The 22,707-nt window shown below is 60.8% G+C and overlaps 1 protein-coding gene across 5 annotated transcripts; it reads left to right on the plus strand.

Moving 5' to 3' along the window:
* The first annotated feature begins 526 nt into the window (after positions 1-526).
* On the plus strand, positions 527-19,445 carry ATG2A (autophagy related 2A). Of its 5 annotated transcripts, none has more exons than XM_079104045.1 (41): positions 527-805; positions 2,779-2,947; positions 3,023-3,175; positions 3,279-3,381; positions 3,727-3,862; positions 3,954-4,052; positions 4,313-4,409; positions 4,484-4,648; positions 4,749-4,889; positions 5,437-5,674; positions 5,762-5,909; positions 5,989-6,081; positions 6,430-6,585; positions 6,674-6,917; positions 7,200-7,296; positions 7,420-7,579; positions 8,196-8,338; positions 8,417-8,556; positions 8,643-8,803; positions 9,196-9,346; positions 9,440-9,639; positions 9,741-9,821; positions 10,074-10,180; positions 10,289-10,381; positions 11,834-11,904; positions 12,123-12,199; positions 12,686-12,856; positions 12,993-13,119; positions 13,204-13,418; positions 13,767-14,077; positions 14,329-14,464; positions 15,733-15,936; positions 16,148-16,249; positions 16,342-16,426; positions 16,532-16,664; positions 16,747-16,819; positions 16,990-17,072; positions 17,278-17,399; positions 17,546-17,700; positions 18,529-18,681; positions 18,765-19,445. In XM_079104045.1, exons 1-41 carry the CDS (start codon positions 635-637, stop codon positions 18,999-19,001), a joined length of 5,901 nt encoding a protein of 1,966 aa, XP_078960171.1. In that variant the 5' UTR covers positions 527-634; the 3' UTR covers positions 19,002-19,445. The 5 variants fall into 5 exon arrangements, with proteins under 5 accessions (XP_078960171.1, XP_078960172.1, XP_078960173.1 ...); XM_079104046.1 differs by having other exon boundaries at positions 2,779-2,941; XM_079104047.1 differs by having other exon boundaries at positions 528-805; positions 13,869-14,077.
* Positions 19,446-22,707: the final 3,262 nt, after the last annotated feature.

Below are 22,707 nucleotides of genomic sequence, written 5' to 3' on the forward strand. Positions count from 1 at the left end.
GTGGACCCAGCAACCTACATAAACCTGTAAATGGATGACAATAATCACTCCTTTAGAGAGTTAAGAAGTTTAAATGAGATAAAGAATGGTTAAGGGTTTCATAAAATGCAAATGTTTATTCACTTGTTTCCACAGAGGCATGCTACAGATACCACACTGACTTTATTCCTCTGGGAAGCCTTCCACGAAGTTTGATGTGATACTGTCCCTTTAAATTCTTCCCAACCACCTAAAGTAGTCGGACGAGTCGGCACATGCGCATTCCTCTGCGGGACTGGCCGCCCCCCCAAACCTACAGCAACAGCCTTCCCAGAGCCTGTAGAAGGGAGGTTAAAGGTCCTCCCACACAGTATTTATACGCAAGCGTAAATCATGATTGAGAGCACTATGTCTTCCTGAGAGCCCAGTCCCTTTTTCGCTCCCGAAAGCTCCTCCCCCTGCGGCCAATCAGCAGGTCTCGCCCTTTACAATGGCCAATGGCGGTGAGCGTGGGGGCGTGGCTGGGCGTCTGGGGGCGCGGCCTGGCGCTGAGAGAAGCGGCGGGGCGAGCCGGGGGCTCTAGTGAACAGCGCAGCCGGACAGGGTTCACCGGCTGGCGGCAAGCGGAGGCGGCCCGGGCCAGGCGGTCTCCGAGATGTCACGATGGCTGTGGCCATGGTCGAACTGTGTGAAAGAGCGGGTCTGCCGCTACTTGCTGCACCACTACTTGGGGCACTTCTTTCAGGAGCACCTCAGCCTGGACCAGCTCAGCCTGGATCTGTACAAGGGCAGCGTTGCTCTGCGGGATATCCACCTGGAGACCTGGGTGAGCAGCCAGGCCCGAGCCCGGGGAGGCGCGGAGGGCGGGAGCACAGCGACCTGAGACTGCCGAAGTATCAGTTCGGGCCGAAGGATCCGGCACCCGGCATGAGAGGCCAGGGCAGCCGGGCCCTCTCCAGGAATCGGAGGCACCCCCGCTGTTGGCTTCGGTTCCTTGCCAGAGCAAGAAGCTGGGAGGGAAGGTGTCCGAGTCTCCACTTCACCGGAGGAGAAACAGGCTAGGAGGGGATGTCGCTTATCTGGAGAATGACAGCATGGTCACATTGAGTTTGGGGGCTGAGTTGAGGAGGGTGATACCCAGAGTATAGAGAGTGGTTGAGGAGGGAGCCCAGGAACTGGGACTCCCATGTAGTGGGGCCAGGGCAGCGACAGAGTTGGGGCTGAAGCAGCTGCTTGGGAAGGCTGTTGGGGTTCAGAGCCCTGGTGGGGACACTTGTGGAAAGTGCACCCTGACCTCCTGACCCCAGGATCCCTGGCGGTGGGTGGGGTTCCCCTCCGGATGTGGATGTCAACAACAGCGTCAGCACCCGTGTTGATCAACACCTCGTGTGACTCTGTCTATTTCCTGCTTTTGGAAGAGTAGGAGGGACCAAACCAGTGTTTAGGGAGGGACTTGGGATCCAGCATCTCTACCTGGAGGGCAGCCCTCAAGGAAGGGTGTGAAGGTCTGGCCTTGAGCAAGGACGAGGCTAAAGGAGATGCAGGGGAAGTCAGAGTGAGCCTAGTTCAGAGGCTCGAAACTGGGGGCAAGTGGGTGAGGGGCCCTGACTCACAGCTCAGCTGACCTGGAGTAGCCGAGGAGCCACCAATTAGAGGCACCAGTTTAGGGCTGGTACTCAGTCAGCCCTCAAGGTCCAGAGCAGCAGGTCAGGCATGCAGGCAGGGCCTTCTCATTTTCTGGCTGGCCTCAGGAGTCCGTAGTTCCAGGAAGGACAAACCAAGGCTTAGGGTGGCCAGTCCTTGGGAGCAAATGAGCGAGTGGGGAGTTAGCTCTGAGTTGGAGGCACTTCCCAGCAGCCTGTGGTCTGTGAATTCCACTGTAGGAGGTCTCTGACCTCTGAACTTGGCTTCTTAGGCTGGCCTGAAAGATGGCCCAGACCTCTGAGCTGCCCCTTTCTCTTTTCAGCACCAGAAAACACTCCTGCTCTTCTGATCCCTGCCCTCTTATTGGGGATCCGTGGGGTTCCTAGGTAGGCTGCTTTCCGGCCTCACCTGGGGGAGAATGCAGGCACTTTATTGTTAACCAACCTCACCTCCCAGGTGATTGGCCTACAGCCCCACCTTAAAGGCCCCCCAAAAGACTACCTGTCTGGGGACTCAGCTGGGATGGGGAGAGAGGCTGGGGTCCCAGCCTCAGTCCTTACAGTAGAAGGTGGTACTGTCTGGGTGGTAGCACCCAGAGCACCTGGGATCACAGGGAGAAGGCAAGTGGGCTGCTTCCCTTAAGGAGCTCCCAGCCCCCATTTCTGGGGGTGAGACCCCAGCACAAATGTCTTTACCAGGGGCTCAGCCTTGTGCCTCAGACAGAGGTACACCATGTGTCTGGGTTCAGAGGCTCCTTCCCACCTCAGGTCAGCCCCCCTCCTGGACATTCTTCCCTTGGACTCTGCCCAGGATGAATGTGGGGCGCTGCTATTCTCTCTGCCCAGCCTGTGCACGTGTTGTTCCCATGTCTAGAATGTATACCCATGGGTCTGTGCCATTAGCACATAGAAGGTGCTCTGTAAATGATTTTAACTGCATGTAGAGGGAAGCATTTGAACTCGCTTAGAGGGTTGGGTAGCTTTAGATGATGGAGGCCAGAGGTAGTGAACAGCAAGAGCCCAGATAGGGCCTGGTAGGTGGCACGTGGAGGGCCAGGAAAGCAGTGCACTCCGAATGACAGTAACTGAAAAGGCTGTGGTTGCCAGCTGGATGTGGGGGCTCACCAAGCTGGCTTTGTCCCCTGCCTGTTTCCAGTCTGTGAATGAGGTACTGGAGTCAATGGAGTCACCACTGGAACTGGTGGAAGGCTTCGTGGGCTCCATTGAGGTAGCCGTGCCCTGGGCTGCGCTGCTCACTGACCACTGCACCGTGCGCGTGTCAGGCCTCCAGCTCACCCTGCAGCCCCGCCAAGGACAAGGTGAGGGTAAGGCCAGGCCAGGGCTGGGCGGTCTGGGGCTGACCGAACCTGTCTGCCCTGAGAACATTTTCTTCCCCACAGGGCCAGGGGCTGCTGACTCGCAGAGCTGGGCCTCATGCATGACCACAAGCCTGCAACTGGCTCAGGAGTGTCTGCGGGAGGGACTCCCTGAGCCCTCTGAGCCACCACAGCCTCTGGAGGGACTGGAGATGTTTGCCCAGACCATTGAGACTGGTGAGCAGGCCCCTCCTTGGCCCATAGGACAAGGGCCCAGACAGTAACTCTGCTACCCAGCTGCCCTCTTGTTGCTCCACCTGATCTGTGACCTCCTCCCCAGTGCTGCGGAGGATCAAGGTGACTTTCCTGGACACAGTCGTGAGGGTGGAGCACTCACCAGGTGATGGGGAGCACGGCATGGCTGTGGAAGTCCACGTACAGAGGTAGGAGCAGGCCAGGTTGGGGTGGGCTAGGGTGGATGGGGGTGCTGGATGGCCTTGCCCTTGGCCCCCTGCCCCTGGTCCAGGCTCCTGGGAGGTAGCAGGGCAGGGCAGGGTGAGCCTGGGTGGTGGTGAAGGGGTAGGGGTGGGCTGTGTTTGGAGCTTGGGGGACTATTATCCAGGCCTGGAGTGGCTGGGCCCCAAAGACAGGATAGCTGCTGAGGGTCAGAAGACCAAGGCCTGGCCTGAGCCCCCAAGGTGAACATGGTGGTCCAGGATGGTCTGGGTATGATGGGCAGCTCTGCAGGCTGGGGTGGCCAGGACAAGGGCTGACCCTGCACTCCCCAGACTGGAGTACTGTGACGAGGCAGTGCGGGACCCAAGCCAGGCGCCACCAGTGGATGTGCACCAGCCGCCCGCCTTCCTGCACAAGCTGCTGCAGCTGGCAGGGGTGCGCCTGCACTTCGAGGAGTTCCCCCGACAGGTGGGCCAGCGGATTCCCACGCCCTGAGCCCCCTCAGCCTGCCCCCATCCCTCAGACCATCACCCGCTTTTCTCAACCCTCTGCCTCCCAGGCAGAACCGCCAGAGCCCCCCTTGCAAATTGGCAGCTGCTCAGGGTACATGGAGCTGACGGTGAAGCTGAAGCAAAACGAGGCCTTCCCAGGCCCCAAGGTGAGTCCCCAGGCCTCTGGGGAAGAGCAGCATGTCCCATCTGGGACCCATCCATAGCAGTGCTGCTCACGCTCAGGCCAGAGGGAGGATGTCAAACGGGAGACGTTATTACTTTCTTTACAACTAGAGAAACTGAGTCTCAGAGAGGTTGAGTTGTGGCCAGGTTCATCCTACTTCCCCAGGGTGAGGGCAGGTGGGCAGCAGAACTCAGAGGGGCAGGTGGTAAGTATAGGCTCCATGGCTGTCCCTTTGGCTCCCAGTTGGAGGTGGCCGGACAGCTGGGCTCCCTGCACCTGCTTCTGACCCCACGGCAGCTCCAGCAGCTTCAGGATCTGCTCAGTGCTATTAGCCTTGCAGGTGAGACCTCTGGGCAGTCCAGGGGTGGATGGCAGGGAGTGCCAGCCAGGTTGGACTGAGATGCCCTCCTCTAGACCCCGAAGGTTTGACTGACAAGCTGAACAAGAGCCGCCCGCTCGGTGCTGAAGACCTGTGGCTGATCGAACAGGATCTGAACCAGCAACTGCAGGCGGGTGCTGTGGCCGAGCCCCTCAGCCCAGACCCCCTTACCAACCCTCTTGTCAACCTAGACAGCACCGGTGGGTATAGGGCAGACGTAGGTTGGAGGGGCAGCATACATGGGTGCAGGAGCCCAGGGGCCAACCTGTCTGTCCCTAACACGACTCACCTTGTCCCTAGACCTCTTCTTTTCCATGACTGGCCTTACAAGCAGTGTGACCTCAGCAGTCTCTGAGCTCTCCCTCTCTGACGTGGACCTGGGCTCCTCTGTGCATAGCAACATGGCTTCCCGCCGGCTCTCTGCCCCGACCCACCCAACTGGTGAGTCGAGTACCCTGGGCAGCCTTGCAGGGGTGAGAAGGGCTGGGAAAGGCTTGATGCGTGGAGTCTCGGATGCATGTAGGAGACTCCCAATGATGCCTGAGACTGCCACCTATGATGCAGTTCCCCAGAGACCTAACTTGGGAATCTGGCGATGTAATGGACGGGGCCTGGGTACCTAAGTCAGCATTCTTGGCCAAGCACTTAAACTCTCTGAGACTGAGATTTCTCATCTATAAAAAGGGCGTTGTAAGATCTGGCTGTCGTTGGTTGGTGTAAGACCTTATTGTGGGTCAGGCACTGGGCTGGGTGTTTATCATACCAATCAATCCTTCTAGCACCTTGAGGAGGTTAATAGCCTGGGTGGAGGCTCTGATGTGCAGGAGGTATTCATTGACACTGCCTGACTGAGCCCCTGGCCAGAGCTACATGATGGGTCCGATTCAGCCCCCAACAGTCCAGCTTGGCCAGCTCCGTGGCTGACTTTCACCCAGCTGGGGTGCCCACGAGTTCCCAGGAACCCCTGGTAAAACCTCTGTCCCCTCAGGCAAAGCGGCCCCTACACCCATTCCGGACACCATGCGCCCTGATTCGCTGCTGAAGATGACCCTGGGGGGTGTGACCCTGACTTTGCTTCAGACATCTGCCCCATCTTCCGGACCACCTGACCTCACCACCCATTTTTTTGCCGAGTTTGATGCTGCCAAGGATGGGCCCTTCGGCTCCCGAGAATTCCACCACCTTCGGCCACGCTTCCAGAAAGCCTGCCCTTGTAGCCATGTCCGGTATAAGCCGCAAGCCCAAGGAAGGGGCCTGTAGAGACTCCCGGAGTCCCCAGGCCCACCCTCTGATGCCCATCTTCTTCCCTGCAGGCTCACAGGCACGGCCGTGCAGCTGTCCTGGGAGCTGCGGGCCAGCGGTCGGGGCCGGCGGATGAGCAACACAGAAGCGCACTTCGGGCAGCTGGAGGTGCTGGAGTGCCTGTGGCCCAGGGGCGCGTCAGAGCCCGAGTACACAGAGGTGAGCGCAGGGGCGGGGCCGGGGGCTCAGGTGGGCCTGGCACTGCCTGACCCTCTTTACCTGCCACGTCCCATCCCAGATCCTGAGTTTTCCCAGCAACCTGGGCTCCCAGGCCTCAGCTCGGCCCTGTGCCCATCTGCGCCACACACAGACTCTGCGCAGGGTGCCCAAGGTAACACCGCCATCCCAGGCTGAGGCTCTGTTGCTTCCCGTGGTGTGCTGACCTCTTGTTCCGTCCATGCTGTCCTCTTAGGCTGGTTGCCCTCTTCCCTGGCTTAACATGGCAGTCCTCTGCTGAGCCTCTGAGGTGGGAGGAGCAAATGTTGGTTGGCTTATATTAAATAAACCAGCAAGTCACCTACACAGGGCTGGGTGTTGAAAGCCCCTGTCTCCTTGGGCCCCTACCCGAGCTCTTCAGCCGCAGGGAGGGCTCAGGGTTGTTTTTGCTGGAGGAAGCCCCCTCCTATCCTGCCTCCCCTACCCCATGGCCCTCACTGGTCTAACACCCTTGCCCACACAGAGCCGGCCCCGGCGCTCTGTTGCCTGCCATTGCCACTCAGAACTGGCCCTGGACCTGGCAGACTTCCAAGCAGATGTGGAGCTGGGAGCCTTGGACCGGCTGGCTGCCCTGTTGCACTTGGCCACCACACCCCCCGAGCCGCCTGCCGGCCTGCTGGTGAGACATCCCATCAAGCTGGGGTGCGGAGCAGAGCCCAGACCATAGTAGCAAGGGCCTTGGTATCTGACCCCTGACCCTTCTGCAGACAGAGCCCCCTCCAGCCACTGAGCAGCAGACGGTATTTCGGCTTTCAGCACCCCGGGCCACACTGAGGCTGCGATTCCCCATTGCTGACCTGAGGCCTGAGCGGGACCCCTGGGCTGGCCGGGCTGTGCGGGCCGAGCAGCTGCGGCTGGAGCTGAGTGAGCCTCAGTTCCGGTCAGAGCTTAGCAGTGGGCCTGGCCCCCCAGCCCCGACCCGCCTGGAGCTCACCTGCTCTGACCTGCATGGTAAGAACCCTTTCAAGAATAACACCTGGGGCAGGGGGCCTGGGCCGCGGGGAGAGGTGGGCTTGGGGCAAATGGGTCACAGTTGGAGCAAACCCTGGCACAGGCTCTTACCAGCTTTTTGGGACACCTGCATTGACTATCCCTGGCCTCCTGGGCAACAGGCAGAGTGGACCCTTTATCCCTGGGCTACTGCAGACCACGGGTGTCTGACCTGTCCCAGCAATGGGGAAGAAATGGAGAGAGGCCTCAGTGAGGATCCTCACCCCTGCCCATCTCCTCCAGGAATCTATGAAGATGGCGAGAAGCCACCTGTCCCCTGCCTCCGTGTCTCCAAAGCCCTGGACCCCAAGAGTACTGGACACAAGTACTTTCTGCCCCAGTAAGTGGGGACTCTAGAAGGAGCGGCTGGAGGGGAGGGTTCTGCCACGGGGGCGGCAGGAGGCCAGCCCAGGTCCAGGTTCCAGAGGTCCTACAGGCCAGTGACAGGCCTGTGCCCCGGCAGGGTAGTGTTGACCCTGAACCCCCAGTCCAGCAGCACACAGTGGGAGGCGGCCCCGGAGAAGGGGGAAGAGCTGGAGTTGTCCACTGAGAGTCCGTGCGAGCTGCGGGAGCCGGAGCCCTCGCCCTTCTCCTCTAAGAGGACCATGTATGAGACGGAGGAGGTGAGCCCGCCTGCCCCACCTCTCCCTGGACCACCCTGCATCTCTGCCAGGGGAGCACCTAGGTGACTGGGGTGGGCGCGCAAGTGTGAGAATTTTGTTTCTTTCATTCATTCAGCCCAATAAGGGCACATGAAGCCCCCCTCCTCACTCAGGGCTAGGGAGGGAAGCACCCAGGGAGGGCAGGCCCCTTGGTTGGGACGATCAGTACCCCAGCCCAGCTCGCTGTTTATTGGCAGTTTATACTTGGCCCGGCAGCCTCCTCTCTGAAGCTGATCGGAGCTGAGAGGCTGCTCTGTGGGCCACGCCGCCTGAGTTTGCAAGCAGGCTCTCCACTCGGGGAGTTGGGGGAGTTGGGGGAGTTGCCTGCAGATGAATTTTCCCTTTGGAAGGTAGGTACAAGGACCTGTCTCATGGGCCCTTGTGAGGATTAAAGGATCTCTGCCCTTGGGCAGCATTGGCGTGCCGCGGGTGCTGGATCCCAGATGGGCATCACCCATGCACACAGAGAAGGGCTTCTGCAAATGAATAAGTAAATGAATGAAGGGTCTGGAGTCGGCAAAAGGCCCTGGCAAGTCTGAGGTGACTCTTCTGCTGAGGGTCCCCTTGCTCTGTCCAGATGGTGATCCCTGGAGACCCTGAGGAGATGAGAACGTTCCAGAGCCGGACCCTGGCGCTATCTCGCTGCAGCCTGGAAGTGCTTCTGCCTGGAGCCCATATCTTCCTGCCCAGCAAGGAGGTTTATGAAAGCATCTACAACAGGTGGCTACACGGGACAGCAGGGCAGGGCAAGGGGCCGGGCCCTGTCCCCCCTCACCCGTCATGCCTCTGCCATCTCAGGATCAACAATGACCTGCTCATGTGGGAGCCCGCGGACCTGCTGCCCACCCCTGACCCTGCCGCTCAGCCCGCGGGCTTCCTGGGCTCCTCGGGCTTCTGGCATGACAACTTCAAGATGTGCAAGTCAGCCTTCAAGCTGGGTAGGAGGGGCGCTCTAGCAGGGCTGGGCACGACGGGGCCAGCCCGCCCGGTCTCCGTCCCACCAGCCACCTTCGTCTTACCCCAGACTCCGACTCGGATGACGAGGACGCCCACTTCTTCTCAGTGGGGCCATCAGGGGCCCCCCAGGCCCCTGCCCCCGAGCCCCCACGCCGTCACGCCCAGAGTACCTTCTCTACACTGGTGACGGTGCTGAAGGGTCGGATCACAGCCCTCTGTGAGGCCAAGGTGAGGGCAGCCTGGGAGACCAGCCCTTGCCCCAGATCCCCTGACAGAGGGCACCACAAGCGTGACAGCTCCCGGGCAGGAGCTGGAGAACAGAAGGCCATGTGGCCACCAGCACCTCCCCTGCCACCCCCCAATTCCATTGCACCTGTCAGCAACTTACTGACACCCCTCTGGGTGAAACCACACTGCTGGGCAGAAAGGGAATCATTTGATCCCCAGGAGCAGAGGGCAGGGATTATTCTCGTATGCCAAAGGAAGCGAGTGCTGGCAGGGCTCCAGTGGATCTGCGGGGAGCTAGAGCTGCCTCTGCAGGTGGGCCTCTAGGTGACACTTGTCCCAAGGGCCTGGAGCTGCTGAACACAGCGGGTAGGCCAGGGGTCCTCTGTCGGCAGGATGCAGGTGGGAGGCGGCTGGAGGTCGCACATGGGGAACTGGTGCTGGACGTGGAACGGGGCACCGTCTTCAGCGTCTCTCAGTACCGCGGCCAGCCAGGGCTTGGCTACTTCTGCTTGGAGGCTGAGAAGGCAACGCTCTACCACCGAGGTGTGAAGGGTGGAGGGCTTTTGAGGGACAGGGTCCCCGAGCAGAGCGGGTGGCCAATGGTTTTGTCAGGGGCTCAGTGAGATCCGTCTGCAGCGGCTGTGGACGACTACCAGCTGTCCAGCCACCTGGACTTGCCCAGCTTCACTCCGCCAACCCAGCTGGCCCCAACCATCTACCCCTCAGAGGAGGGGGTGACCGAGCGGGGAGCTTCAGGCCGCAAGGGCCAGGGTCAGGGCCCCCCCATGCTGTCTGCTGCCGTGCGCATCCACCTGGACCCCCACAAGAATGTCAAGGTACAGCTTCCCCAGACTCCACCTACCTGCTTAGCTGGGCAGCTGCCTCCCTGGTGCATGCTGGGGTCAGGCTTCCTCTGCTCTGACTGCTCCCCCCTCAGGAGTTCCTGGTGACACTAAGATTGCACAAAGCCACCCTGCGCCACTACATGGCCCTGCCTGAACAGAGCTGGCACTCCCAGGTGAACAGAAGGGGCCTGGGAAGTCGCTTGGCCCAGGGACTCTGGACTTTGGTTTGGGTGGGCAGGTTGAAGGGGGTTGAAGCAGGTGAGGGACACCAGCTGAAGTGGAGCTGAACTTGGCTGGAGCTCCCAGCAAGGGGAGTATGGACAGCTGAGGGGCAGCAGGTGTGGTGCTGGGTGGGGGCCGGGACAGGGAGGTGTTAGAAGAGGCCGCCTTGTGCTCACTCTCCCTTCCTGGCCCGGCTTCCGAAGCTGCTGGAGTTCTTAGATGTGCTGGATGACCCCGTGCTGGGCTATCTGCCCCCCACAGTCATCACTGTCCTGCACACACATCTGCTCTCCTGTGCTGTGGACTACAGGTACCCAGGCTGGGCTGGCGCAGGCCAGGACCAGAGCCAGGGCTGGGGTGGGCGTGGGGGCAAGCCTCAAGTGTAAGGAGCCTGACCCAGCCCGAGTATGTCCCCTAGGCCCCTCTACCTCCCCGTGCGTGTCCTCCTCACCGCCGAGACCTTCACCCTCTCCAGCAACATTGTCATGGACACGTCCACCTTCTTGCTCAGGTATGCAGGCTACCCCGCAGGCTGTGGGGCTGCAGCTGCCAACCCGCCCTGTGTCCTTAGGCGCATCTGAGCCTGTCTATGTTCAGAGTCATGGTTCCCCTTGCAGGAATGTGAGTTGTTTGCATCTTCTTAGAAGGGAGCTGGGTCCCCCAAATCAGATCCTTACAAGGGTGTTCATGCTCTCTGATCTGATCCTCCTGCCTCTGCTGGTCATCTCTCTTCTAGGGGTTGCCCTGTGGTTATAAGGATAAGAGAGGTGCAGTGGAAAGCCTCTGTAGTGTAATTGCAAACAGTCCAAACTGGGCTGGGGACGCAGCTTGAGGGGAGCACTTGCCTGGCACATGTGAGGCCTTGGGTTCAATCCTCATCATCCCAAAAAAAAAGAAAAAGAAAAATCCAAACTTACAAATGATCTAAATGGCCCCAAATCACCACTGAATAAAGTAATATGCTCCACCCATGAGATATAGTGTAACCATTAATGTAAAGTTGAAGAATAACATTAAAAAATACTTTAAAAATGGTAGTTGGGGATTTAGCTCAATAGCAGTGCTTGCCTAGCACGTGTAAGACCCTGAGTTTGTTCCTCTGTCCTGGGGGTGGATGAATATACACATGCACACATATATATGGTTGCACAGAAAAGACTAGAAAGAAGCATACCTGGTAATTTTCTTGGAATTTGAGATTAGAGATTTTGAATGACTTGAGTTCTTTTTTATTATTATATCCTAAAATATAGTTTGTATTATGTTGCTATAAAATAAGGACTTGTCAGTGCTGAGGGTATAGCCCATATTGTAGAATGCTTGCCTAGCATGCGCAAGAGCTGGGGTTTGAATCCCCAGCACCTCAGAGGAAAAAAAAAATAAGGACTTGTCTTATTATACTTATTTATTTATTTATTTCAATTTTATTTATGTATTTATTTTGGTGCCAGGGATTGGACCCAGGGGCACTTAACTACTGAGCCACATCCCCAGCCCTCTTTTATATTTTATTTAGAGACAGGGTCTTATTGAGTTGCTTAGGGCCTCACTAAATTGCTGAGGCTGACTTTGAACTTGTGATCCTCCTGCCTCAGCCTCCCGAGCCAGTGGGATTACAGGCATGAGCCATTGCACCTGGCTAAGGACTTGTTTTAAAAGAGTAATGCTGTACCGGGAACCCTGCCCCAGATCTGTGTGAGGCCTACGTGAGGTGGTGGAGGGGAAGCACTTTGAGAACCCTGAGTGTGTCCCCACAACCAGTGCCTGCTGACTGGGTCTGTAGTGCAGGCCTGCTCTGCCCATTGTACAGATGAGCCCCGAGGCTGGTGGGGTCCTCACAGGGCAGCTTCTTGTGGGCTCGGGGGTCCCTCTGCCTGTTGCCAGGAACCCCACACTTGCCCGGCTGCCGTGGAGCTGCCGCCGCAGTGGCTCCTGGGCCCTTCTCAGCCCTGTTCCCCACCAGGTTCATCCTTGACGACTCCGCCTTGTACCTGTCTGATAAGTGTGAGGTGGAGACCCTGGATCTGCGGCGAGGTGGGCAGGGCCTGGACTGGGCTCCTTTCCCTTGAGGGACCACAGCCCCCGCCACACCCAGGGCAGGGAGGGGTCCTCGCCCAGCTGCTACCCGGGTTCTCAGTGCACATGCACATACACACACAGGGGTACACCCAGAGCACCTGATCCTCCCCTGGCGGTGGGCAGGGGCTGGGTGGCCGGAGGCCATAGTAACCTGTCTTCCACCTCCACCTCAGATTATGTCTGTGTCCTGGATGTCGACCTCCTGGAGCTGGTGATCAAAACGTGGAAGGGGAGCACTGAGGGCAAACTGGTGAGTGCAGCCGTCACCAGGTCCTGGGGGCGCCTGAGGCAGGTCACGGGGCCTGCCCCACCCTGCTGGCTGAATTAGCACCTGCCTGGGAAGGCCCAGGCTCCTGGGTACCCGGACTGTTTGCTGAATGGACATCGGGTTTCAGCCCTGTCACCTGAGGGCAGCTGTGGGGAGGGCCCAGATGGGGTCTTGGGACACTGATGACCCTACAGGTTCCCCGTTTCCATCTGTGTGCAGTGAGAGAACGGGCCCCTCCACTGGACTGAAGGCAGAGGCGGGAGGCAGTTGGGTGCAGTCCTGCTCCAGGCCTCAGCCAGGCCCCTGCCACTCTGAGTTTGCACATCCCCTTAGCGGCTGTTGCATAGGCTGCCACCTGAGAAAGACCTGACCAGCTGTCCCTGTGGCAGGGGCAGGACTGTGGGCCCCCCAGGGCCGGCCCCTGGGAGCAGTGGGGCATGTGCTGATGCTGCTGCCCTGGGCCCGCAGAGCCAGCCGCTGTTCGAGCTGCGCTGCTCCAACAACGTGGTGCATGTGCACAGCTGCGCGGACTCCTGCGCCATGCTGGCCAACCTGCTCCAGTACGTAATGAGCGCAGGCGACCTGCACCCCCCACCCCGGCCCCCCAGCCCCACGGAGATCGCCGGCCAGAAGGTACAGGTGAGGCCTGGCCACACAGGCTACCAGGGCTCGGCCAGGCCCCTCCCCTGCATGGCCCTCGGGGTTTGCGGCTGGGAGCCCTGGGAATCTCCTTCCCTCCTGTCACTCATTTGTCACTCTTCCCCACTTGGCCCAGCTCTCCGAGAACCCTGCCTCCCTGCCCTCATGCCCACCGGTGGAGACGGCGCTCATCAACCAGCGGGACCTGACCGACGCCCTCCTGGACACAGAGCGCAGCCTGCGGGAGCTGGCCCAGCCTGCAGGTGGGCTGGGAACACCTCGGGGATAGCAGACCCAATTAGGCACCCACAGTGACATCTCTCCAAACTGGCCTCTCTTTCCCATAGGTGGTCCCCTCCCTCAGGCCTCGCCCATCTCAGTCTACCTGTTCCCAGGTGAACGGGGTGGGGCCCAGCCCCCTTCAGCCCCTCCTGGGGCCCCCGCTGGCAGCTTAGGGTCGAGCTCTGAGGCTAAGGAAGAGGAGAAGGAAGAGGAGGGGGATGGAGACACCCTGGACAGTGACGAGTTCTGCATCCTGGACGCTCCTGGCCTGGGCATCCCGGTGCGTGCTGTGGGGCCGGCTCCTTCCTACCCTTCAGGCTCCGCCCTTCTGGAGCCTCAGTGGGAGGAGCAGGCCTGGAAGGCCTCGGCTTGGGCTCGAAAGAAGCTTGTGGGTTTCCAGAGGAATAGGAGGTCTGGCATCCTGAGCAGAGGGACTGCGAGAACTAGGGATGAAGGAAGAGAAGGGCAGTTAGCAGCGCTGGGGACCATGTGGCTGCAAGAGCCAGTAGGAAGATCCAGGGAGAGAGAGCTGCCTGGGACAAGGGGCTCTTAGTCCCTCCTGGGCAGACTAGTCAGACACGAGCTCTGGGGATGGTAGCCCAAGAGGGCCATCTTTTGTCAAAAACAGGTAGGAGGAGGAGAGGGAGATGTAAGGACAGGGGAGAGACCGCGCGGCACCGCGCCCAGGACTGCCTCCGTGCTCACACATCTTTGCTTGGCCTCCTGGCAGCCCCGAGATGGGGAGCCCGTGGTGACACAGCTGCATCCAGGTCCCATCATCGTGCAGGATGGGCACTTCTCCCGGCCACTGGGGAGCACAGACCTGCTGCGGGCACCTGCCCACTTCCCAGTGCCCAGCAGTCGTGTGGTGCTACGTGAGGTCTCCCTGGTCTGGCACCTCTACGGGGGCCGAGATTTTGGCCCCCACCCCAGCCACAGGTGAGGAGGAGGAGGGTATGAGTGGCAGCCAGTGAAGATGGGGGCCCAGGCCCAGCCCAGCTCTGACTTGGCAGCTAGTGACCTCGAGCAGCACGCGCCCCTCACTGGCCTGAGTCTCCTTCCTTGCCCTGCCTGCCTCTGAGACTGGAGATGGCCCCTTGCTCCAGGAGGAAAGGCCTTGCTAAGGCAGGGGTGGGGTGGGAGGAAAGCAGGAATTCCTGTGTCAGCTTGTCCCTCATCCCGCTTCCCAGAGCAAGAGTTGGATTCACCGGTCCCAGGGGCTCCCCTTCCCGCTGCTCTGGTCCCAACCGGCCCCAGAACTCATGGCGCACCCAGGGAGGCAGTGGGCGGCAGCACCAGGTCCTCATGGAGATCCAGCTCAGCAAGGTGAGTGTGGGCTGCGGGGTACGCTCACGTAGCAGGCACCAGCACCGTCAGAGCACGGCTGGGCAGAGGTTCTAGACGCTTCCTGTCGCGATGAGCAAAGCAGGCACACTGCCTGCCTTCACAGTGGAGCAAGACAGGCGAAACCCAAGCAAGATGGCCCTGGTGTGGCCAGTGGTGGGACTGAGTCCGGAAGAGCCCTCTCAAAACAAGACCTCTGAACAAAGGCAGAGAGGACCCGGGGCAGGGAACATTGAATGCTGCCAGTTGGGAGCATCGTGGCATCTTCCAGGAGCCCCAGGCTCCAGCAAGGCCAAAGCCAAGCGAGGGAGGAAAGGGGGAGGAGTGAGGCCAGAGGTCACAGGGACCTTGTAGAGCCCTGGAGAGCACAGAAACAGTTTTGGTCATACTTGGTCTTACGGAGTGAGGTACCCTCAGGGCCTGTAGAGGCTGCCTCAGTCAGGGCAAGACAGCGGGAAGGTGAGGATGGGCAGACTCCGGAGGGACCGGATGGCAGGCAGAAGCAGAGGTTGGGCTCTGTATTGTGTAGGAGACACAGAATGCTCCAGAGGTTTCTGTCCTGAGAAGCTATGCATGGGAGGCCCCACTTTCTGAGTGGCCTCGGTAGGTGCCAGGCCTCCCAAGGAACCTGTGGGGGCAGGCAGCGCACAAGGCTGTTGGAGCAGTGGACACACGGATAGCTCGGGACCAGAGGCCTGAGACTGGTGGCATCCGGGGCTCTTGGGGATTAGCAGGAAGGTTCTCTGCAGTGGGGCACGAGGCAAGGCATGAGAATGACATGGGCCGGCCTGTTTGAGGGCCGTGGGGCACAGGAAGCTTGGGATGGCGGGTCTAGAGGGAGGAGCAGGGCCAAGGCCACGCCCCCTAGGCTGAGGCAGAGCACGAGGGGGACATACGGCGCTTCACCGCCTCTCAGCGTGTAGAGTGGACAGGGGCTGCCCAGGGCAGAGTGGGCAGGCAGCTCTTGCGGGGAGAGTCCAAGATTCAAAGGTGTTCCAAGGAGGCCTCGGTGAGGGGAGTGGAGCCAAGGTGCGCCCTTCTGGAGGCAGTGGGGTGGGGTGGGGCAGATAGACGTCGGGAGGTGTTCAAGTTCAGCCCACCAAGTCCTTTGACACTGGTGGAACTGTCACGTGAAGGTGTCCGGGTGGCAGCCAGATGGAGGCCTGAGGTAGGAATGGGGACAGGCCGAGTCGCTGAGAGAAGAGGCCTGCGCCAAGCCTTCCCTCCCTCCCTCCCGGCCCACTCCACAGGTGAGCTTCCAGCACGAGGTGTACCCAGAGGAGCTGGCCGTAGGCCCCGCCCCCAGCCAGGAGCTGGAGGAGCGGCCACTGTCCCGCCAGGTGCTCATTGTGCAGGAGCTAGAGATCCGCGACCGGCTGGCCACCTCCCAGATCAACAAGTTCCTGCACCTGCACACGAGCGAGCGTCTGCCGCGACGCACCCACTCCAACATGGTGCGTGCCGGCGGGGCACAGGGCGATGTCCTCACGCACTGCTCACGAGCACCCACACATCACACACGCACCCGTGTTGTGGGAGCCTGGGGGAGGGCAGCACTCAGGTGGGCCTAGCAGAGCACAAGTGCAGGCAGAGGGGCCTGATGGGGTAGGGGTGCAGGGACCCCAGAGGCCCAGCAGGTACCCAGAGCTTGTCCTCTGCTCTCAGCTCACCATCAAAGCACTGCACGTGGCCCCCACCACCAACCTGGGTGGACCTGAGTGCTGTCTCCGCGTCTCACTGATGCCCCTGCGGCTCAACGTGGACCAGGTGAGCTGGCCAGGCGAGGGCAGAGCCCAGCATGGCCCCTGCTGTCTCCACACCTCTGAGTCTGATTCTGATCCCCAAATGGTGCTCTGCAGGATGCCCTCTTCTTCCTCAAGGACTTCTTCACCAGCTTGGCAGCTGGCATCAACCCCATGGTCCCAGGAGAGGCCTCTGCTGAGGGTGAGAGGCTGGGCCAGGGAAGGGAAAGCCCAGCTACCTGCCTCTGGGCAGCCGGCACCTGGTCATCCCCGGTCCATCCCTGGTCTGAGGCCTCTCTCGCCTTAGCTCACCCTGAGACCCGAGGCCGGCCCAGCAGCCCTCAGGAAGGGCAGCCCAAGAGCACAGACCCCAGCGGCTCTCAGGAGGCCCCTGGCAGTGGACACGGTTCCTCCGTTGAGCAGCAGCCCATCTACTTCAGGTAGGGGTGTGGCCTAGGTGCTGTGGGCCCCTGCTGGGGCCCAGACTGGTGCTCATAGGACTCTCCCTGCTTCCTCACCCAGGGAGTTCCGCTTCACGTCTGAGGTGCCCATCTGGCTGGATTACCATGGCAAGCATGTCACCATGGACCAGGTGGTAAGCAGGACCATCAGGCAGGGCTGGGTGGACCGGGCTGGGGGGAGGAGGTCCCGGTTCTGCTCAGCTGTGGCCAAGTCTCCTGGGGACAGGGCTTGCATCAGTCTCTAGTGGCTCATGGGCTGGCCAGTTCCCTGTGTACTATCGCAGAACTGAACCCCCTTCCCTAGGGCACTTTTGCTGGCCTCCTCATCGGCCTGGCCCAGCTCAACTGCTCCGAGCTGAAGCTGAAGCGACTCTGCTGCCGGCACGGGTGAGCCCCAGCACCCTGCCCGCCCCAGGTCCTGGATCTCCCCTTTGCTGTGCTTCTCACTGGTTGTGTGGCCAAGGCCTGTTCCTCTGTGTGAAGGGCATGGCCTCTGCTCCGTGGAGGTTCCCGCGGTACTTGCCAGGGGGGTCCTTTGTTCTCTCGGCCTCTTGATTCTCCTCCTGCCCTCCCTTCTCCCCCCTCGTCCCAGGCTCCTAGGTGTGGACAAGGTCTTGGGCTATGCTCTCAACGAGTGGCTGCAGGACATCCGCAAGAACCAGCTGCCTGGCCTGCTGGGAGGCGTGGGTCCCATGCACTCCGTTGTTCAGCTCTGTAAGTGCCTGGCTTTGAGGTCCCTCGACTGCCACTACTCTTGGGCAACCTGGAAACTTGCCTGGGGAAAGGAGGAAGAGGTTGTCAGGCAGTGGAAATGGAGGCAGGAGGGCCTCAGGCACATCTGACAACCCCATTGCCCCCAGTCCAAGGGTTCCGGGACCTGTTGTGGCTGCCCATCGAGCAGTACAGGAAGGATGGGCGCCTCATGCGGGGGCTGCAGCGGGGGGCTGCCTCCTTCGGCTCGTCCACGGCCTCTGCCGCCCTGGAACTAAGCAACCGGTTGGTGCAGGCCATCCAGGTGAGTGTAGACTCTGGCCATAGGGACAAGAGGACCAGAAGCCCTCTGCCCCATAGCGCCTTCAGTCTGCCTTCAAAGCTCGGCTGAGGCTACAGACTCGGTCCCGCAGTCTCATTTTGTAGAGAAACAGTGTCGGAGAGGAGAGGCCCGGAGATGGCCTGCAGCCCCATAGCCCTGAGGCACACAGTGGCTTCCATGGCTGGGGGACACCAGTGCCCCCAGTCCATCAGCACCTGCTGTGTCTCCGTGCTCAGGGGTGTCTGAGAAGGAGGGCAGGAGAGGGACTGCTTGCAGAGTTCGGCCTTCGTTGGGTCAGGGCATGCACTTCCCTAGGCTCACAGGGGTCCCCACGGGCACCAGGGAGGCGGCCAGCAGCAGGGCAGTGTGAGGAGCCCTGAGGTGGGGTGGCTGTGTGGAGGCACAGTGCATCCTGGGATGTGAGAACAGGGTCTCAAAACAGGAGCCTGGAGCGAGAAGCACAGAGCCCCAGTGTCCTAAGTTGGGTGGGAAAGAGTGACCCAGGGCGGCTGTGGGGTAGAGAGGGTGGGGAAGGCCAGTGAGGAATGGGGCGGGGACAGCAGTCGCCTCAGAGGGCTCACCTGTGGCAGCCATGAGAAGCCTGGATGTTAGTGGGAAAGGGTTTGAAGGACACGCGAGGAAAGCCCCCAGGGGTCACGTGCTCTGCTGGAAACTCCCTGACCCCGGCAGGAGCCATGGGAGGGGAGGAGTGGGGAGAGGGCCGAGCAGGAGCCGATGCGAGTGATGGCAGGTCCCCGAGCTGGCCGGGGGACCCGTGTGCTGCCTGGCCAACTCTCCTGTGTCCTCCAGGCCACAGCTGAGACAGTGTACGACATCCTGTCCCCGGCGGCACCCATCTCCCGCTCCCTGCAGGACAAGCGCTCTGCGCGGAGGCTGCGCAGGGGCCAGCAGCCCGCTGACCTCCGGGAGGGCGTGGCCAAGGCCTATGACACTGTTCGAGAGGTGACTGATGCCCCAGCCCTGCTCCCAGTCACCCCACACCCACCTCCAGGCTCAGACCCCACACTGACCTCTGACCTCCACAGGGCATCCTGGACACAGCTCAGACCATCTGTGATGTGGCGTCGCGGGGCCATGAGCAGAAGGGGTTGACAGGCGCCGTGGGCGGGGTGATCCGCCAACTGCCCCCAACAGTGGTGAAGCCATTCATCCTCGCCACGGAGGCCACATCCAACCTGCTCGGGGGGATGCGCAACCAGATCCTGCCGGATGCCCATAAGGACCATGCTCTCAAGTGGCGCTCGGAGGAGGCCCAGGACTGAGACCAGGGCTTCCAGGACCTGGTCACGCTCTCTGCCTGCCCCAGTGGTGCCGCCAGCTCCTGAGCCTCCTGAGAGCGGCGATCCATAGCTGGCAGGCCTGGCCCTTCAGGGGATGGCTGCTGTGGAGGGTACCTACCCAGCCTGCCCGTTGCCAACCCGCTGTGAGAGTGGGCCTCCCTGCCTTGGGGCCTCGACCCCGTCTGTGCACTTTTCCTCGGGGGGGGAGAAGGGGCTCTTCCCCTCCCCTCCACCTGGGCCACGCTGCTGCCTTGTCCCAAGACAGAGGCTCTGGACCCTCAGACTCCGGCCCCACTCAGCCAAGTGTCTCTCCACGTCTCGTGGGGCGGTGGGGGACAGACGCCGTGTGGTTCTGTATTATTTTTAAGCTCCTTGAATGTGTGGGTCAGTGTCTGCATGAAGTGGAATAAACTGCGCCCACCGCCAGTCCCTCTCCCAGGTCCTGTGTGCCGGAAGGGCCCTGTTGCCCCCACAGCCTCCCCTTGGTTCTGGCCAGATCCCATTCCTGCACCCAGCTCCTCCCGGTGACCGCCAGGGGGGCGCCACACCTTCCAGCCATCTTCCCTCACCTGCCTGCCTCTGCTCCGGCTCTCCCTGGCCACCTTCCCAGGGAGCTGTCACCCTGGCTCCACTTCCTACTGGCAGGAGCTGAATGAAGCTGGGAGGAGCCACCTGGGGCTTCCAGGGACGTAGGAATGGCCCTTGGATCCCCCAAGGTCCAGACTTAACCCTGGAGCTGGAGCAAAGGGCAAGGATGTGAGCCAGTCAGGGAGGCACAGGCCCTGGTGTGGCCCAGGCTCTGAGCCTCAGGTTCCTTCCAGTGGTCCCAGCCTGTTAGCCAGGGTCCAGACTGTCGCTGGAGGCCACTCCTCAAATGCTGAGCCCTGGGCCCTCTGGAGGCTGTTCCCACCATCGCTAGCAGAAGGCTTTTGGGGTGATCAGGCTTTGGAAGAGGAAAGGTGCGGTGCGGAGCTGTGACTGGAAGGGTCCCAGATGCCCATTGCCCCACCACGCCCCCTGTTCCTGTGAACAAGAAAGGGGGGCCTTCCCCATGGCCCGTCCTCTTCCGTGGCAATGCAAGAAGCAGGTGGGCCTGTGGAGGCGCAGGCCTGGGTTAGGAGTCAGTTGGAGAGCCCTCCACTGCAGGCCCCTCTGAAGTTAGCAGAGGGCTGCCAGCTCCCTGTCTGTGACCACTGGGGGAAGATCAGGCACCAGGAACGGGCAGTAGCTTTGTCCAGGTCCTAGCTGCCCATGGTCACCTGCAACAGTAGGCAAAGCAAGAAGTCAAGGGGTCAAACCCCAGAGGGAGATAGCTGTAGATGGCTGGGGTCTGAGGCCACCAGGATGGGTGGATGGGGCCCAGCCGATGCTTCCTGGACCCACCCACCTGCCCGGGCACAGTCCAGGCTTGCCTGCCCTTCGAACCGCACTTGTGATCGGTATTGACGGCAGTGGGCTAAACATTAACCACCACCGGGGCTGGGCCAACGGCTCAAAAGGCGCTGAGCCCAGGGTGTCCCCACTTCCTGCTTGTGCCTTGAGGTCCAGCCATGCGCCAAGGTAAGAAATCTGGCAGTCTCCTGTAGCATGGCCCAAGGGCTCCCGAGCCCAGGGGCCGGGTGAGCCTGCCTCGCCTCCCCGCTGTGTTGATTCCACCCTGGGCGAGGGGCTGCAGTGTCAGCCAAGTTGCTGGCATTGTGTGACCTGCCTCCCGGAGGTCTGCTGGGTTTGGGTTTGAGGAGGATTGTTGGTCACCTGCTCTGGCATCTTCATTCGCAGACCCCAACTCCCAGGACCCTGCCCGGGGATCCCCCACCCTGCTTGACTGCATCTTGAGAGATGCCTCAACAGGGGGTCTCCAGGGCAGCGCCACCCCGAAGCCCTGCTCTCTCACACTGGGCAGCCTCCTCTGCCTCTGTGGTCCTTTTTCTACCACTAGCTCATGTCCACTGGGTCCTAGCAGGACAGGCACCAGAACCTGTCCCTGAAGACTTTCAGGCCAGAGCCTGTGTGGATGGGGATGAAAGTTTCCCAAAGGTTCTACTCTGGGCCAGCTTAGGGTCCCCAGGCAGCAGCTCCTTCCCTTCCCTACAACGGGGACAGACTCAGAGTCGAAGGATGGGTGGCTTTCCACCAGCCGAGAGCGGAGTGCAGGATGGCCTCACAAGCCCTGGTTTGCATAGGAGGAATCAGAGAGGTTAAGCTACTCCTTCAAGGTCGCCCAGCTCCCAGGCCCCAGCTGGCTCTCAGGCTGCTGAGGTCCTAAGTGTTCTTCCAGATGGGCGGTGACTTGCAGCCCTTTTCTTAGCACTGGCAGGCAGATTTGGGTACCAGCATCTTTGTTATCTTTTTCTTTTCCTTTGCAGTGCTGGGCATGGAACCAGGGCCTCACACAGGCTAAGCTCGCCCCCTGCCACTGAGCCACACCCAGCCCGCTGCATCTTTGCAAGCCCCCAGTCTTCCCTTGTCCCCTCCCTTGTCCTCTCCACTCTGCTCCCCTCTATCCTCCCTCTGAGTTCTCTTCCAGTTCTCTGCCTGCTCCTCTAGCCCCTCAACCCCTCCCTCCCCTGTCCTCTCTTCCTCCACCCTCCCCAGAGTGGGCACTTAGAGGTTCCTGGAGATGGACAGAAACCCGGCTTTCCCTCTGCCCCATGGCTGCAGCTGGGAAGGTGGGCAAAGGGCAGAGGGCGGAGGCCACAGTGGCCAGACCTGAAACTGGGGCCTAGCTCTAGCTGGAAAAGAAACGAGGAAACAAAAGAACTTAGGGACAGAGGGCGTGTGGTGTCGGAGTGGGCAAAGGCTGCCGGAGAGCCGTAAACCAGGGCCACTCCCGGCTTTATGAGGCAGATCTGGGGTTGATTCTGGACTTCGCCCGGGAAGGGGTGCTGGCACCAGCCTGGGCCCCCGAGATAAGGAGCCTCAATAAAAAAAGACCGTGGACTTGGGGCCCTGAGTATCAGAGGGCCAGGCAAGCAGGGCCCAGCCTCCAATTGGCTCCTCCCCCCTGTAACAGCAACTCCATGTGGAAGTGTCCACGGGTTCCGCTGGGGCTGCTGTTATCTGGGGTGGGGGCCAGCACTCTCGGAGGAGGAGGAGAGGGAGCCACCATCTGCAGACCGGCAGGGGCTTCCACGGCAAGGCCCAGGATGGCAAGGCTGCTGGGCTATCGGCGGGCCACCAAGACCGAGTGCACAGGGCTCTGACCTATGAATTGACAGCCAGTGCTCTCGTCTCCCCTCTGGCTGCCAATTCCATAGGTCACAGGTATGTTCGCCTCAATGCCAGCCGCCAGACCTGCAGGGGCCACGGAAGACCCTGGTGCCCCTGTGCCCCCGTTCTCTCCACCTCGCCTTTCCACTCTCATGAGCGAAGCCCGAAGCGCCTGCCCTGGGTGGCCTCTGCTCTGGCCCTGTGGTGCCTCAACTGGGGGCACGTTTCTGGCTCTGGCCAGGCTCACTCTTCCTGGCCATTTCAAGTCCTGCCCCAGCCTTTTTTCCCCTAGTGCTAGGATTGAACCTTCTTGACTCTGAGTGCCCACCTGGGCACTCTGAGCCCCTGTCCTTGCCTTGAGCGCTATGCCCACCCAGTCCCATTGTTCTGTGCTGTTTCCATCCCCCCTGTCGCCTGTGAGCACCTAGAATCCCACTGGCAACCTTGTGAGGTGATCTGTGAGCCTGTTCGGGAGGTG

This window comes from Sciurus vulgaris (assembly GCF_902686455.1).
Source record: "Sciurus vulgaris genome assembly, chromosome: 11".
Lineage (NCBI taxonomy): Eukaryota > Metazoa > Chordata > Mammalia > Rodentia > Sciuridae > Sciurus > Sciurus vulgaris.